This window comes from Panthera uncia (assembly GCF_023721935.1).
Source record: "Panthera uncia isolate 11264 chromosome C1 unlocalized genomic scaffold, Puncia_PCG_1.0 HiC_scaffold_3, whole genome shotgun sequence".
NCBI lineage: Eukaryota > Metazoa > Chordata > Mammalia > Carnivora > Felidae > Panthera > Panthera uncia.
The window spans coordinates 21,007,456-21,025,145 of NW_026057584.1; the positions used below are offsets into that span (position 1 = coordinate 21,007,456).

The 17,690-nt window shown below is 40.4% G+C and overlaps 1 protein-coding gene across 3 annotated transcripts in view; it reads right to left on the reverse strand.

Moving 5' to 3' along the window:
• XRCC5 (X-ray repair cross complementing 5) overlaps window positions 1-17,690 on the reverse strand; it is a 90,115-nt gene that overhangs the window by 11,830 nt on the left and 60,595 nt on the right. Inside the window, exons 17-18 of one of the 3 annotated variants that reach the window (XM_049614937.1) lie at window positions 2,792-2,901; window positions 773-869 (exon numbers count right to left, since the gene is read on the reverse strand). In XM_049614937.1, the coding sequence (XP_049470894.1) occupies window positions 773-869; window positions 2,792-2,901 (207 nt within the window). Of the gene's footprint in view, window positions 1-772; window positions 870-2,791; window positions 2,902-17,690 lie in introns of those variants that run through there. The other 2 variants (XR_007454288.1, XM_049614938.1) reach the window with 2 other exon arrangements.

The following is a 17,690-nucleotide window of genomic DNA, read 5'->3' on the forward strand; positions in this document are numbered from 1 at the left end:
GAAGATAGTTCCTGACTGATGAGAAGCTGCCATTTGAAGCTGGATAGATAGATCTGCAACTCCTTTTCACAGAATCTGCACAGGAACACAGCTTGAAACTCATCCAAGGGCCCTACTTCAAGTGGAAAGTTTCATAATTTTCAACACGATTGTTTTCATAACAGATATTTTTAACAGGTAATATCTTATACTACCTGAAAAGAAAATCAAGTTCTGAAAGAAAATCAAGTCAGGTTAAAAAAAAAAAAAAAGGGCAAAGTGCACGAAGGAAATCAGACATCAGGCCTAACACTGGAAGAGTGTGTGCTGTCTTCTTTCTGAGATTAGTCTGCACCAGTCCAATGTGAGGGAGCGGCTGTGGTGCATGAAGATGCTGGTCTGCTGGAGCAGAAAGCCCAAGAACATGTTAATGGAAGGCCACAGGAGAGCAAACTGTGGGTGAGGTCAATGAGAGTGCTGTGGATCCGGCAGGATGGACAGGATGAAAGGGTCTAAGCATCTGAGAAAGGGGGCAGTGTTTGCCCACATGGTTTCTTCCAACAAACAGCAAGGTACCATCTGAGAAATGGGCCATGCTGCACACAGCTGAAGACAGGACTTGCGTGTTGACTTATTATTTATGACTTTTTATTTATGCTTATTAACTGAGCATTTCCCAAATCCACATGGAAAGTCATCAGGTTGCCACATAACACATCAGACAATGTAATTTACACTTATATTTAGAAAAAACAGCATAAATGTTTGGAGCAAATGACAAAAGACACCTTACCCTGAACGACAATGTCCCAGAAATGCTTTAATTGTTTAATTTCCACTTTCTCTCGAAGGGCTTTCAGAAAATTGTTAAAGCACTGCTCTTCCGAAACCTGGAGGCATGGGCGGGTAGAGGGGCATCAGGTTGGAGCCAACACGGAGACAAGTCCTTCCCAGGACAAAGTGCTATATATACTGAGACCACCATTATTTATAAGAAAAATATGTCATGTTCTTCTTTGGTGAAATGGGAAATGGGGTATGGCATTTCAAATTTCAGCTTTGTTCACTGGGAACCAGGAATCTTTCCATCTGTGGACGGTAGAGAACTCCGTAGGGCCACAACAGGTTTTTTGGTGGCCTGGTACTTTGCTTTTTGACCTTTCATATAGACAAATTCAAACAAAAATAGGATGATGTCATCAATGCTCATATACCCATCACCCAGCCTCAACACCTGTCGACTTAGCCAATCTTGTCCCATCTGTACTCCTACCTTCTCCTTCAACCCAGGGGTTGTTTGGAAGCAAACGTCAAGCATATTACATCATCTATAAATATTTCTGTATGCAGTATCTAAAATATAGAGAGGGACTCTTTTTTAAAAAAATACCGAAAAATTAGGAGTAAATAACCAGTCAGTAGTCCTATCTTCCCATTTATAAAAACCTTTTTTCTTTTTTTAATTTTTTTTTTTATTAACGTTTGTTCATTTTTGAGACAGAGAGAGACAAAGCATGAATGGGGGAAGGTCAGAGAGAGAGAGGGAGGCACAGAATCTGAAACAGGCTCCAGGCTCTGAGCTGTCAGCACAGAGCCCGACGCGGGGCTCGAACTCACGGACCGCGAGATCATGACCTGAGCCGAAGTCGGACGCTTAACCGACTGAGCCACCCAGGCGCCCTAAAACCTTTTTTCTTTTAGTGTGTCTGTGTGTTTTGCAGTTTTGCAGCTAAAAAAGGTCTTTACATTAAGAGTGGCTGATAGGTCTCTGAGTCTCTTTGGATGCTCCTTCATCTCTCCCTCACTTTAAAAAAACAATCTTTTATTTCTTAAGAAAGAAAGCCAGTGGCCTGGTACTTTCAAGGGTGCATAGTGACAACGGTGCTCAGAAGTGTTACTGGGTGCTCCGCATGCCTGGGGGCAGTGCCAGGAAAGCAATGTTTTCATCACCTTTTCCCACGTTACCAGACCCTCCTCCACCTGGGGCATCCTTAGTCTCATATGGACTCCACTTTGCCCTAATTTTGTCTTTTATCTGTAGGGCACTGGATCACCTACTCCTGAATCTTCTAATTTTAACAATTTTCTCATTTTCGTATCATTCTTTGTTAAGTACCTAAACAATTCAGGAATTAATCTGTTCACTCACTCAGCAAATATTTAATAAGCATCCATATAAGCACTAATATACACTGCAACTACATCTATTTTAAAAATACACTTTCTAATTTGAACTTGCTCACTCTTGCCTAGAGTTTCTGTATAAAAGCCTAGAAACAATTTGGAAAACTTTTACAATGGTTTTTCAAAATTCCTAATAAAACAAAAAAAAACCCACACAAAAAGTGGGGTGTGCTGCTAAGTGAATTAACTTTCAGTGTTTTTCATTTTTCCTGGCATTCCAGATCCCTACTCCTGTCTTCATAAAATCCTTCTCAATAATCCTACCAATATATATTTTCCATCAGTTTCTTTAAAACAGTTAACTGGTCCTTTAATGAGTGGGCCACGAGAGGTTACAGTGGAAATTTCCCTGGTTCCCTAAATAGGAATCATGCAGCATGGACTTCACCGTAATAAAAAGCTAATTCTCAGGGACTAAGCATCGCATTCACCACACCCATCTTTGTGCCCCCTCAGAAATGACGGCCAGAGTAAAATGACTCAGTCATTTCTGCATCTCTTGGCAAACACTGCTATTCTTAGTGAGGACAGTTATTTCCAAAAGCCCGTGCTTGCTTGTGGGGCGCTGTGTCCCCTGTGATGGTGGCCAACTGTTTAGGAAGAGGAAGACAGGTGAGGACAGCATTACCTGAATGGCTTCTTCCCGGAACACTGTGATGCAGTCCATGCTCTTCATAAAATACGGTGTTTCATTAGTATCCAAAAACTGCTCGATCTGATTTATTAGCTGGCGACTTGCTAAAACATAAGACAATAAATTCATTTTCCTCATTTTGAGCAATGCTTGTTAGAGAGAGTGCCTGTAAGTATGTATTATGGCTCCAGGGCCTCATGGCCAGTATGCACAAAAGCTATTCTTCGAGAGAGGGTGGATGGGATGAGGGAGAGGGGATGCAGAATGCTGATTCTGAAAGTCTGTATTTCAAAGTCTGGGTAATACTTAATGATATCTGTCAAGAAATAAAATTTAATTACTAAAATGTTTAGAATTACAGCTAAATGTTCTTATGGTACAAACACTAAATTTTTTTTAATTGTTGTTGCTTTTTATCACCCCCCACCCCCGAATTTAGGGGCCATTTGGGCAGTTCCAAGCGGTCTTTCCTGGTATGTTCACAGAACCTAGACCCTCCAGTCCCTCCCCCAATTCCACCCACGATAAATGTCAAACAGTGCCAGACAGTGAAGAGTAATGAGCCAGGGACGCCTCGTCTTCTACCAACTGCAGGTCAAATTAGAAAAGATCAGCCCTCGTCTTAATTTAATAATATCCCTTTAGAATGAGAAATCCCTGCTATGTTATCTTCTGCCCTTAGCCGAACTTGAATATTCTCTCTGTTGCTCAGCACCCTACAAGCCATGAATACTTAATAAACAGTAACTGCAAGCAAACAAGTCATAAATTTTACAGAAAGAGGAAATACGTTAACAATGTTACCGTTTGTCAGATAGGCTTGCAACTTGAGGCTTTCTCACAAACATTTTTTAATATGAAAAAAAACCAGAGGAAAACAGAAACAAAGTCATCAGGGGATATAAGTCGCTGAGCAGACTCAAATGGCCTCTTATGACTGGTGGCTGGCGTAGAACAAACCAAGAGGTACACGGTGATGGCACAAAGGCTCACTCTCACTCGTGCCCTGAAACCACTCACCGGCGGGCTGGGCTGGCAATTTATGCTGAACGGTCAAGGTGCTCTGAGACTGCACGCTGCCACAATCACAGCCTCACAACTGTGAGGACTCTAATAAGAGTTGTGAACGGCTATGTACACAAACACTAATGAGAGCGTGCTTTCAAGGCTTGCCTATGAAGGCTTGCCTATGAAGGCTTGAGGTCACTAACTGAATTACAGTGACCAGAGCACTGCTCAATGTCCTATGAAAGACATGAAACTCAGTGCCATCAACGTATTTCCTAAGGGACCTACAGCATATGGAAAGGATTAAAAAAATGGACAGTGTTTCCTAATACAATAATTATGCAACAAGTGACAAATATTCCCAGTAACCATTTCACCTCTTCCACCAACTAGGAGATTATGATCTCTATTATAATAAAGTACTTAACAAACTTGAGGGATTAGAGAAACACTTCTCTGCAATTTCTGAAATCTTTACCAATGTATCCCACAGCAGTGGATTAATACCCAACAATTCAAAGGAGCAAAAGGATGTTTGGATGGGTCTTTTTGAACAAGGTAAATAATACAGCCCTGATTAATAGAGCAGAAAACCAACAAGCAGCTCAAAACAACACAAGTTATCTCCTTTTTCAGCCTGGAAAGGCAAAGTAACAGAAGTGTTTGATAGTCCCTATACCATTTACAGCAGTCTGCTTGCTCTGATAAAAATGACATAAAGTTCACTCAGAGTTACGTATCTAGGCACAAGTAAGAGCCTTCATAGGCCAGAGGTAGTAATCCTCAGAGACTCAATGTCTCTCATTTCTTCTGAAATGAGGAACAGGGGCCTTAGCGAGCTATGATGTAAATGTTTCTCTGCCTGATGTAGGAATTATTTTAATTTAACCTAATGTATATTTACTGTATAAGTGTTATAGGTAAGACTCTAGAGTGTGTTCTGTGGAAGACACAATCAAATTGAAGATAAAGTCCTTGCCTTTGAGGACTCTACAGTCTAATGGGGACACAACACATATATAAAAATAATAATAGGAGGTAAATGTGAAGAGGACTATGACTGGTATGGAAATATATCAGCTGATGTGAATTTTTTAAAATCTTTGGTGACTGATTAAAAGAAACTTTCCTGAAGTGAGATGGCTTTTTTGCTGGGCAATGAAAAGCAGAATTTGGCCATGATACAGCAGAAAACAGAATGAGCCCAAGTATGAAGAGAGGTGGGAAAGCATAGGGTATGTCTGAAGAGAAGGAAATGGTCCAACACATGGAGTCCAGACAGGAAGAGGGGAAGAAAAAGGAGGAAGAATCAGCTAGGGGAAGGTTGGAGGGTAGGTGGTCCAAGACAAAAGTACATGTGAGGGTCCTGAGGCAGGACAGTGCTTGGCTCTGTAACAAGTGTAGGGGAGAAGAGTTCAAGACCAAGCCTTTAAGGGGCTGCAACATTTAGAGCTCGGAAAGAGGAAAGGGAGCTGACAGAGGAGGCTAAGGAGTGGTGAGGGAGACAGTGAAAACCAGGAGGGTACAGTGTCACAGATGCTAAGAGATTAAAGAGGAGAGCTGTCTGCCATGTCCAAACTTATTCTATAAAGACTGCAAGAAAAAGAGTATAAAAAGCACAAGGGATTAGGTACTGAAGCTTAGGGAGTCCTTAAACCCGGGAGTCCATGTATCAACTAAATATGGACTGAACTGCTTTGCAAAAAACACAGCTTCTTGACCCATTTTATCTTGACATAAGATGGAACACGCATACACAGAGTTGCCATCTTATAGAAAAAAGTATTCAAGAGACTGAAATAAAGCAAAAGCAAAAGCCAACAATCCATTTGCAGTAACGATACAGGAAAGAAGGGATATAAAGAAAAGGAAGTAGGAGTCTCAATACCTAGTTTCTATTTAAGAATGAAGTTCTTAATGTATTTGTGGGCCTATTTGGATTGAGTTTTCTTATTTACATGTTAGACTGTTCTGCCTTTTCCTCCAGGAACTTCAGGAACACAGGGAGATAAACATATCCAAACTTGCAATAAATCCAGTGAATACAAAGAATCAGATTTTGCCCTTCTAGGCATCATCAGTTCCATGGCCTGTGCATCTGGCCCATGATTACGAGTTCTTTCCTTCTATGCAGACCATTTTGTGGTTCACTGACTATAATGAACCATTTAACACCAGCAAATAGCTGTGCTGGATGATGCTTTAACATACTGAGTATGAGAACAGGATGGGGACATCATTGGACAAGAGATTCACTCCCCTTCCAAAGTTTGGTGGCACTTCACATTTTCCTACCATTTTTAATAGAATGCAGAAATGGCTGACAAAAGTAATTCTATTTTGGCTAGATGACGCTTTTGAAGTTCCTGTGCTCCCCACACCACATATGGAAAATGTGGATCATCAGGGTGCTCCTCTCTGCTTTTACATCAATTACAGGGTATGGAATGGCCTGTCAGTCTTCATACTCAGGAAATCAGAGCCCCAATTTAATTCACCAAAATGCTTTCCAGAATTAGTCAGAGGCTCAATAATACTCATTAGTAGCCAATATAAAGGATGGCCATTGAAAGGGCCATCCATCTTAGGCAAAGGTCGTCATTTATTTCAAGGAGTACTCAAAATCAAAATGTTCTAGATTCTGAGGTTTAAACATGGGCGTTATATATTAAGCCAGCATCTTACATAAGTACAGACTGATGATCCACAAAATTAGTCTCAATAATACTTCACTGTTATATTAAAAATGCAATCCAGATACAAAAGTGTTACATATGGGGGAAAAAAACCAGTTTTGTTTTTGTTTGTTTTTTTAAATCTGAAACGTATGTTCTCCTTCTCCAGAGAAAATATTCAACACGACCCCAAATCCCTGAAATTGAATCACCTCCCTTCTTAATGTACAGTCACATGGGCCCAAATACTCAGGGCCATGTGCTTGTCAGCCCCTGACTTGACATCTGCTTACTACCTCTGTTCTCTATAAAGATGTTTCCCACAGAGTGAAAGAAAGTCATTTATTGTGGGTTTTTTCCCCTTCACCGGACAGAGCTAAAAAAGCAGTAGAATCACTCATCTGTCACACATTATATATCAAGGACTGTAAAACCATCTCAAATGATTTTGCTCAACCTAGGCATCATTCAGGATGTTTCTCAATTCAATCCTTACTATCTCAATGCCTCATGTGAATTTTACTTATTGAAGGGGTGCACATTTTACAGAAGTCGGCAGTTAATTTATTTTTAAATGCTGAGAACAGATTTACACAGTCAATGACAGTGGCATCTTTATAAAACAAATTTAAAAAGTAATACAAATTAAGCACTTAAATAAGTATATGATCAGGTCAGTAATTAAGAGAATAAAAGAATGATATCTATCAGCAAATAAAACTCCAAGCAAGTAGTCCAGTCTGTTGCCAATTAAACCCACACATAAATACGATCACCATTTTAAGCCAGAAACTTGCAAGAAACATTTGCCTGATAAGAAAGAGTCTGTGTTTTAATATAGGCAACTGAAACTGAAACAGACCACCAACAGGCTTCCTTTTGTCTCTTTACTATAGGATACAAATTGGTCATTGTGGGTAGAGTCTATGTGTCTGTCAGGATCCAACCAGAAGAAGAGACATCACTGGATACTTCACAAAGGAAATTTAAGGCCGGCAACTGTTACACAGGTGACCAGAAGCTGTAAAGCCAGCTGCGAATGGTGCTGTAACCCAGAAATCAGTAACAGCAAGGAGCCCTTAGCACCCGTGGTAGTGCTGGGTGGCAGGAAGAAAAGAGAAGACAGGGGTATAACAAGTAACTCTCAGGAGCCTGTCCTATGGGAGGTGAAGCCAAGGACTGGCCATGCTGCCCAACACAGGGCAGGTTTCTCCCTCCCGCCTTGCTTCCCACCAATTTCCCACCAGGGTCTCCTATTGGCTGAACCCTGTAGGAAGTCAGTAGACATGGAAGCTGGGAAAGGCAACCTGTGAGGGGCTGGCTCTGTCCCCCCAACTCCCAGATCTTGTGCGCACAGGGGAAGGATGAGGAGTGGGTCTAGGGGCCATCCGACACAGGGTTACTATGAACCCATAGAGGAGGATGCCCCAATTATGCACTGGATGTTTCCTGGAGACACAAAATTAATACAGTATTCTTTAAATAATAAAGGAAGGTAAAACGTACAGGCTTTTTTTCTTTCCTTCTTTCTAGTGAGAGAGGATACAATGAAATTCAATTGAAAGTTATTGAAAAAGTTCCTAAGTATATTTAAAGCTTTTCCCAATCCATACATATATATATATATATATATATATATATATATATATATATATACGTATATATATATATATGTGTGTGTGTATATATGTATATGTATATGTATATGTATATGTATATGTATATGTGTATATATACATATAAAGCATATTTCTACAAAAAATTATACACACACACACAAAAACAGATTTTCACTTCTACTTGAAACATCTTTAGAGCTACATACATTTCCTTGTACTTCAGGTTTAACACGGTGAAACACAGCAAAAAGCTCCACAGAGCTGTGTGGCCCGTGACGACAAACCAGAGGAACTGATAGTGACAAACCCTCCCTTGTCTCTGTCCTTTCACAGAAGTCAAAGGCACTTCTGAAAAGTACAAAAAAAAGAATCCTAAACATTTTTCCTCTAAATGACAAAAGATACGCTGATTTATTTCTTAAATGTCCTTTCTGCCTTTATTTCTAAAAGAGATTGGATCTAAGACCCCAGGCAGAATTTGCTCTGAATGTTTATGCTCCTTGGCTTGTTAGGTCTGGCATTCCTGTTTTTAGTTTTGTGGTCTTTCTTTTTTTCTGAGAGAGAAAGAGAGAGAGAGGTATAGAGACAAAGAGGGAGAGAATCTCAAACAGGTTCCCTGCTCAGCATAGAGCCCAACACAGGGCTCGATCCCACGACACTGGGATCATGACCATCGTTGATCTCACAATCCCAGGATCGTGACTGGAGTTGAAATCAAGAGTTGTACACTCAACTGACTGAGCCACCCCGGTGTTCTAATGAAGTATTTTTGGTGGGGAGAATGAAATCACTGAGTGGCAACAAAAGAAACTGAAAACTAGGAAAAAAGTATAAGCTTTATGAACCTGAAAATGACTTTCAAATGTCTTATTTTTTTTTAATGTTCATTTATTTTTGAGGGGGGGAGGGGCAGAGAGAGAGAGAGAGAGAGAGAGAGAGAGAGAGAGAGAGAGAGAATATCTCAAGCAGGCTCTGTGCTGAACAGCACCAGTTGGACTCAGGGCTCAGTCCCATGAACCGTGAGATCATAACCTGAGCCAAAATGAAGAGTCAGATGCTTAACTGACTGAGCCACCCAGGCGCCTCTCAAAGGTCTTATTTTTAAGCAGCTAGGCTGTGGAGTAGACACAGCTCTGTACTGCTCTTTGCCTCCTCCCTGTCCTTCCCCATGTTAGAAACTGTTCTACCAGACTGTTGGCCCCAGCATTCCTCACGGAGCAGGCAGAAGAAGTTGCCTGCCTCCCTTTTAAGAGCAGAAACAGTCGGTGGACCCGACACAGAGACCACGACAGCCACAGTGGCCCTGTGGCCAGTGGCATGACCAGTGGCACAAGAAATTGAATGAAGGTATATAAAATGCTGACCACCTCCACCGTATAGATACAGCCTTGGCGGATTTTTTTATTATTACTATTTTCTTACCAATAACTAAAAAACTCAATTAAAACCTCACCATTTAAGCTCTGCAAGTTCAGTCACAGCCCATTTTTTCATGCTTAACGATTTTCTCATTAAATGCAGTAATTTCTTACAAATTGCACTAATAAAAGTAATTCCTGATGGGTTCCCTCCCCCCTTTAAATGCTGGCTTTTCATTGATGTGTTAAATTAAAACCCCAGGCACAAGGAGCAGAGTAAATGCAAAGTCTGTATTGTCAAGAATCCATTCCTGCAGACTAGGAGATCTCTCTCATTTTATTTTTGTTTTTATTTGAGCTAACTGAGTCCTACTTTATAGGAAGCAGACTATAACTAACACTGGAAGACTAACACTGAAGGCCTCTTGGTCTTACTTAGTTCCCTCTAGAAAAAAGGTGCTGGTGTGAGCTAATGAGAAACTAGAAAGTGGTTCCAGCAAGCCCACTGGTGGTAAGCTCCCTTTATGTAAGAGAACATTATGACACATCTTTTTCATTCTGGATAAATAATATTTCTCATCTTAAATAACTTGGGTGTAAGAGCAGGTCTATGTCCAAGTCAGCTGCAAAATTTTTAAGTTTCCTGGTCAAAAGGGAGGGGTTCCATAGCATTCTATGGTCTTTTTATTTTTTATTAACAACATTCAACTTAACCATTAAAGACTCACTGAACATATCCCACGAAACCTGAAGATTGTCAATTAATATTCACAAGTTTACAGGGCATAGAGAAGTTTGCTGAAGACCAAAGAATGCCCACTTTTTAGCGTAACTCATTTCACCAACTCCAGAATGGAGCGCACTTAGAGTCCAAAACTGGGACATGATGCTAACATAGGAAAAAAGCTCATGGAAGACCTTTGCATCGACCTTTGCAGGAAGTGATGTCTTTGGCTCCCTTATGAAACATATAGGCCATATGCTTGGAAGTGCGTGTTAGGGTGGGGCTAGGAAGTGGAGAAGGCAGAGAAAGAGGGTCTCCACAACTTTCCAAAGTTCTAGAACTCTAAAACTTGGTGATGCTGACTAAAATAAAAGGGATACAGAAGAACTGATAACCTTACCATGTAGACTTGATCCCACTCCAGATGGGCAGTAGGAGGGAGGCAGAATGCAAGATGACGGTGTTTGGTACCATAGCAATTTCACAGTATCTGTCTAGCTTCATACCAGAGTGGATGTCATGACCCTAATGCAGGAAATAAGTGGAAGGAACCAAGTAGCCATAGTAACAGTGCAGCCGAGAGGAAACACTCTGGAACAGGAGACCAATCTGGCAATGGGATCCAATTAAAAGTTGGTAATTGAATGGAACTGAAATTCACGTATCAGTTGAAGAGATACAGTGAGTGGTGAGTCAGACTCCTCAGAAAGGAGAGAAGCAGGCAGTCTGCTTGAATGTGCTTTTGTGGACAATGGAGGGGGATGGCCCACAACGTTTTATGATGCCTCAAGAATTTGAGTCACTCTTAAAAGGACACACCGAGGACCAGAAATTTTAAAACAATGGTATTTCATGTGATATATCCTCCTAAAAACTGATAAATGATGATGCCCTGTGTTTATATGCTATTTTTTCTTAAGGGCCACTTAGATCCTTTTTTTTTTTTTTCATTTTTCCCCCCTCTCTTTCTGATTTTGTGAAGAAAGCTGTATAATGTTCCACAGCTGAAAATACACAGATACTATTTTTCTCTACTTCTTTGATGGGGCTAAGATTTATGAATTGGTCCAAAGAACTTTGAGAATTACTTATGCTGTAATTCAAAAACTCCAAATTGTTATTATTCCCAAGCACTGCTTCATTAAAGTCAACAACGGAAACAAAAATATTACTTAGTCGGCAGCACTTAGAGAACATAAAAACAGAGGGAGGTTATCTGTTCCACTGACAGTAGACCAACAGCGGCACCTTTGATGATGTGCCATACTGTAATGAAACTATTCCTGGGTGCAGGTATCCCGGGATATATTGGCTCTTAAATCAGGAGCATCTCTTAAGAGTGGGATTTGGGGGTGACAAAAAAGAATGGACATTCTTTGTGGAAGGGGTATCATGAGCAAATATACAGAGGCAGGAAAACCAGTATCACAAGCATATTAACAGGAATACTGTTTGGTTTGAGAACAGAGTTTGCAGAGGGGACCTACAGAAGACTGGTCTGGGATGGCAGAGTGGAACCAGGTTGTGGGCAGCCTTGAGATGGGGGACTACTTTTAACGACATGAGGAATGATTAAAAAGGGCTGACACTTAATCAAATCTTGTGCTTTCATAAGAAGCTAAATCTGGGGCTGCCTGGCTGGCTCAGTCAGTGGAGCGCGTGACTCTTGATCTCAGGGTTTAAGTTTGAACTCCACGTTGGATGTAGAGATTACTTAAAAATAAATTAATATAGGATGCTATAACTGTCCAATGGTGAAGTAATGAAAGCCTGAGTTATGACAGTGGTAGTTAGGATGGAAAGGAGAGACAGATCCAGAAAATAATTAGAAATTAGAAGAGAATTAGAAATGGGTACAAAGTGGTCAGAAATGCTCATCAACAGTAAACTCAAGAGGCAAAATAACCGCATCTGGGGAAGTCCTATTAGCACCCACAGCACCAGGATGCACTTAGGTCGCTGCATCACCTGAGATGCTTTGCTTTGGGCTCTCTCCTGTCCGGCCTTTTCTGGCTCAGGTTACGCCAAACTAGTCTATGAATTCTTCCTCAAATCGGTCACCCACCTGCATCTGTACCCACACCGTGCCTTGTGTCCTATTGCCTTGGATGAACTATTTGTGCATCAAAGTGACCCCTTCCACCTGTGCCACACCCCTCCCCCACTCAGGGAACTCATCCAGTCTCATGACTTCAGAGAACATCTCTAGTGACTTCTGCAGATTCAGGTTTACAACCCAGGCCTCTTTTACGAAGTCCACACTCCACACCTGCATAAGCAACTTAGCATGTATTTCCCCTCTCAATAAACTGCAATTTCTTCCAGGTGCTTGGGCCAAAAGCCTGGGAGTCATCCTCGACTTGCTTCCTTCTCTCACATCCTATACTTAAACGGTCAGTAAAACCCACCAATTCTACTTTTAGAGCCTATCAGGAATTGAACTTCTTACTCCTTCTCAGTCTCAGCACTACGGCAACCTTCCACCTCCTCTGCCTACCTCCACCTTGCCGGTCTCAGCATGGCCTGGGCACTTTTAAAACAAGTCAATCAGATCCACCTCTACCTAGAACTCCTCAGTGGTTTCCTACCTCACTCAGAGTAAAAACAAAAGGTCTAGGAGGCCCTATGTGACATGTACCCCAGCGACCCCCTGATCTCATCTCCTATTTCTTCCAGCCACGCTGGCCTCCCTGGTGCTCCTAGATGAAGCCAAACAGGCTCCTACTCCCGGGGAAAGTACTGCTGCCTTGGTCTACAAAGTTCTCCCGAGAGATACCCAGCAGGCTCTGTCCTCACCTTTCTCAATTCTCTGTTCAAATGACACCCCAAAAGTGACCCGTCCTTGTTTTCTACATAAAGTCACAAGCCCATCTCACCGCAGCACTCACTATCCCACGATTCCATTTTGATTTTTTTCTATAGTGCTGTCATGAGTTGAATACCATTCTCTGAAAATCCATGTCCTTTCTGAAAGCTCAGAATATGACCTTATTTGGAAACAGGGTCCTTGTAGATGTAATCAAATTAAGATGAGGTCATAAGGATGGGTCCTAATCCAGTATGACTGATGCCCTTATAAGAAGAGGGAAATGTGGACACACATAGTGAGAGAGCTCCGTGTGAAGAGGAGGAGGCAGAGACCGGAGTGGCCCATCTACAAGCCCAGGACCACGAAGGACTGCCAGCTGTCCCATGAGGTAGGAGAGGGGCATGGAACAGATTCCCCTCAGAGCCCTCAGATGGAACCAACCTTCCCTTCCCGGCACCTCCAGTTTGGATATCCAGCCTCCAGAATTATGAGAAAATAAACTTCTGTAGTTTTAAGCCAGCCAGTATGCGGTGCTTTGTCACAGAGCCCTTGGAAAGTAACACAAGTGCTTATCACCACTTGACGTGTATTTGTTTCCAGTCTGTGTTACGCCACAATGATTAGTGCACAGTGGGCCACCGGCCATTTGCTACATGGATGAACAAATGGCCTCAGCCTCACTGGTTTACTCCTCTAAATCCTCTAAAGAATAAAGATGTCTTCTTGTGTTCCTTTTTTTATTTAATTTTTTTTTTAATGTTTATTTACTTATTTTTGAGAGACAGATCGGGAGGGGCAGACAGAGAGGGAGACAGAGAATCCCAAGCAGGCTCCACACTGTCAGCGCAGAGCCCGATGCAGAGCTCCACAAACCGTGAGATTGTGACCTGAGTGGAAATCAAGAGTCGAGTGCTTAACCGACTGAGCCACCCAGGTGCCCCTTCTTGTATTCCTTCAATTTAAACCCACACACCGCATTTTTAGAACCAGTTATCACTAAGAGGAATGGACAGGCTAGAACTTTTTTTATCACCACCCTTCACTTTAATTTTAGAGACAAAAATGACTAAAATAAAGCTCTATGGAGAGGAGAAATACACAAAGAGCAACAGGCTAAGAGATGCGTGCAGGTGCGGGTGGAGAAGAGACCATTTCCCACACTGCCCTGACCATATGCATGCAGGCATCTCTGTTGTCATCACTTACTATGACTTAACACCATCCCATTTTGCTGTGAGCTCTTTTTTTCTCCTCTTAGATCATGCTGCTTGATCTCACTAGGGAGGGGGGGGGGGGGGGGGGTGTTCTCCAAAATGTACTATCTATGACTATAACCCCAATTTACCATACCCTAAAATATTAACCATCTTGACTACAACATTAACAGGGATTAGCACGGTTACTCCTTTGAGGAGAGAGTGACAAAGTAAGACAGACGTGGGTTTGGAGAGAGATTGGAAGAGAGGGGAGAAGATGGAGGAGACTTTCTTAACTTTATGTACTACTACATTACGATTTAATTTTTTCCAATTGAGCATGTACTTATTTTTTAATGAGGAGACAACTAGGGAGCAATAAACAATTGGTCCTGTTTCTAGTGGGTCCTAAATGCATAGACATTTTTCATAGATTGGCATTTGCTGATAGTGAAACTCAGAATACTATTTCACAATCTCTTTCTTTTTTATTTTTTACAGCATCTTCTTTCTGTTTACATTCATGTACTTAGAAGGTTGTATAATAAAGGGCCTTCAAATTATTTAATTTTACCTACTGTACTCAGGAAAGACTAACCAGATTTGCTGGAGGCAATTCTTCTTTTTAATTTTTATTTTTTATTTTATTTTATTTTATTTTATTTTATTTTATTTGAGAGAGAGAGAGAGAGAGAGAGAGCGCGCGCGCACACACGAGCAGGGAAGAGGGGCAGAGGGAGAAAGAGAGGGAATCTCAAGCAGGCTCTATGCTCAGTGTGGCACCCAACATGGGGCTCAATCCCATGACCCTGGGATCATAATCTGAGCCAAAATCAAGAGTCAGACACTCAGCTCAGCTGACTGAGCCACCTAAGCCCCCATGCTGCAGGCAAATCTTACCTTTGGTGTGTATATTCAACCCTCCCTATCATCCCATACATTTAAAATTTCAATGTAGAAGTCTTGTTGACTTCATTATAGTCCATCTACGAGTTATTAGAAATGGAGATAATGAGGAGATAATCCAACCTCAGTTATTCCATATATTTTATTCTCAATGTATGAAATGAATAAAGAATCAAACAAAATAAACCCATGTTTGAGAAAATGGCACCAAAAAGAAACAAATGACAGGAGGAAATAATGAACCTATAAACCTTCCAAATCTATAAATGCTGACCTAATACTTACATACTATATATACTTATATACTATAGTACCTCTTGTCACTAAAATGTAAATTGGCTTTCATTACTTAGAACTAATCGTTCCTGTGTTCTAACAAGTTCTTCAATCTACACAATTCTTCCTGTACTGAGTAAGTCGGTCATTACTAAAATAAATGAATTCCTTTCATGAAGCAGAGGGTTATGAAACACAAACATAATCTTGTGGTACCTGTATCTAAGCTTATTTTTTAAAAAAACTCCAATACCTGAAGACCTTTATTTAAAATAGTATTACTTGAATTGACAAGTTTTCTTCACTGGTACTCTGCAGAGATTCGCTTGGGCCTCCAGATTTTTGTTTAGCTAGGTGAGGCAAAAATTATGAAGGTCTCACTAGTCCACAAAATCTCAAGGGAAATAACTTCCAATACTCAGAACATCATGGAGAACAACTAGACAGAAAATCAACAAGGATATAGATTTGAACAAACTATCATCCAAACTAACCTACCTGACATTTACAGAACCCTTGACCTAACAACAACAGAATGTACATTAAAGGGCATACGGAACACGTGTCAGAACAGACTATAGTGTAAGCCACGAAACAAGTCTCAATAAATTTAAAGGGGTTGAAACCATTCAAAATATGTTCTACAATGGAATTAAGATAAAGATCAACAACAGAAGAAATTTGGGAGTCTCCAATGTCTGCAAATTAGACACTCTTCTAAATAATCCAAGGGTCTAAGAGGTAATCACAAAAGAAATTAGAAAGCATGTGAACTGAATGAAAATAAAAACAATACATTACAATTTAAGGTGTGCAGCTAAACAACCTGCTGAAGGAAATGCACAGCTTTCAATACCTATGTTAGAGAAGGAATGAGCTTTCAAATCAAAATTCTAAGCTTTTAAGAAACCAGAAAAAGGAGACCAAATTAAATCCAAAGTGAGCAAAAGGAAGGTAATAATAAAGACCATGAAAGAGCAAAAAAAAAAAAAAAAAAAAAAAGAAAAAAAATCAATGAAATAAAAAAATAATGGAAAAAATCAATAAAAGCACAAGTTACGGTCTTCTATAAAAGATAAGTGAAACTCATAAATCTTTACTTAGACTGACCAAGAAAAAGAGAAGATACAAGATACCAAAATCAAGAATTAAGGAGCAGACATCACTATCAACCCACAGAACTTAAGAGAAAAATAATATGAATAATGTTAGACCAATAAATTAAACAATTTAGATGAAATTGACAAATTCTTATAAGGACACAAATTACTACATCAAACTCAAGCAGAAATGGAAAATCTGATTGAGCCTATAATATGTAAAATAATGCAGTGTTAGAAAGCTTGCCACAAAGAACCCTGGCCTAGGAGGTTTCACTGGCAAATTCTATCAAATGCTTAAAAAAGAAATAAGTACTAATCTTGACAGGGAAGAAAGAATACTTCTCAACTCATTCTATCAGGCCTGTACTTCCCTGATATCAAAGCCAAAGACATCACAAGAAAGGAAAACTATAGAAAAGTATCCCTTATGGGCATATAAATAAAAATCCTAACAAAGTATCAGCGAAATGACTTCAGAAACACACAGAAGAATTATATACCATGACTGATTGGAATTTATCCCTGCAGGCGAGCCTGGTTTAACAACGGAAAATCAATGGGGCACCTGGGTGGCTCAGTTAGTTACACGTCTGACTTTGGCTCAGGTCATGATCTTACAGTTCGTGGGTTCGAGCCCCACATCAGGCTCTGTGCAGACAGCTCGGAAGCTGAGCCTGAAGCCTGTTTTGGATTCTGTGTCTCCCTCTCTCTTTCTGTCCCTCCCTCATTTGCACTCTGTCTCTCTCTCTCTCCCTGTCTCTTAAAAATAAATAAACATTAAAAAAATTATTAAAAAAACACTGAAAATCAACTAATACTAATATAGCATATTAAGTAAAGAATCAAACCCATAGAATCATTTCTACATAGAAAATGCATGTGTCAAAAGTCAACATCCATTCATCATAAAAACTCTCAACCAACTAGGAATGAGAAAAGACTTCTTCAAGTTGATAAAAGGAATCAGAAAAATCAGAACATCATACTAAGAAGACTTAAAGCTTTCCTCTTGACTTTAAGAACAAGGCTATTCACTTGCATCATTCTATTTTAACATTGTACTGCATGTTCTAGCCAGTAAAATCAAGAAAAAGAAACTTAAGGCCTACAAATCAGAAAAGAAGAAATAAAACTGCCTGTATTTGCAGACAACATCATCCTGCATGCAGAAGATCCAGAGTATATAAAAACAACTATTAGAAATTTAATAAGGTTGCAG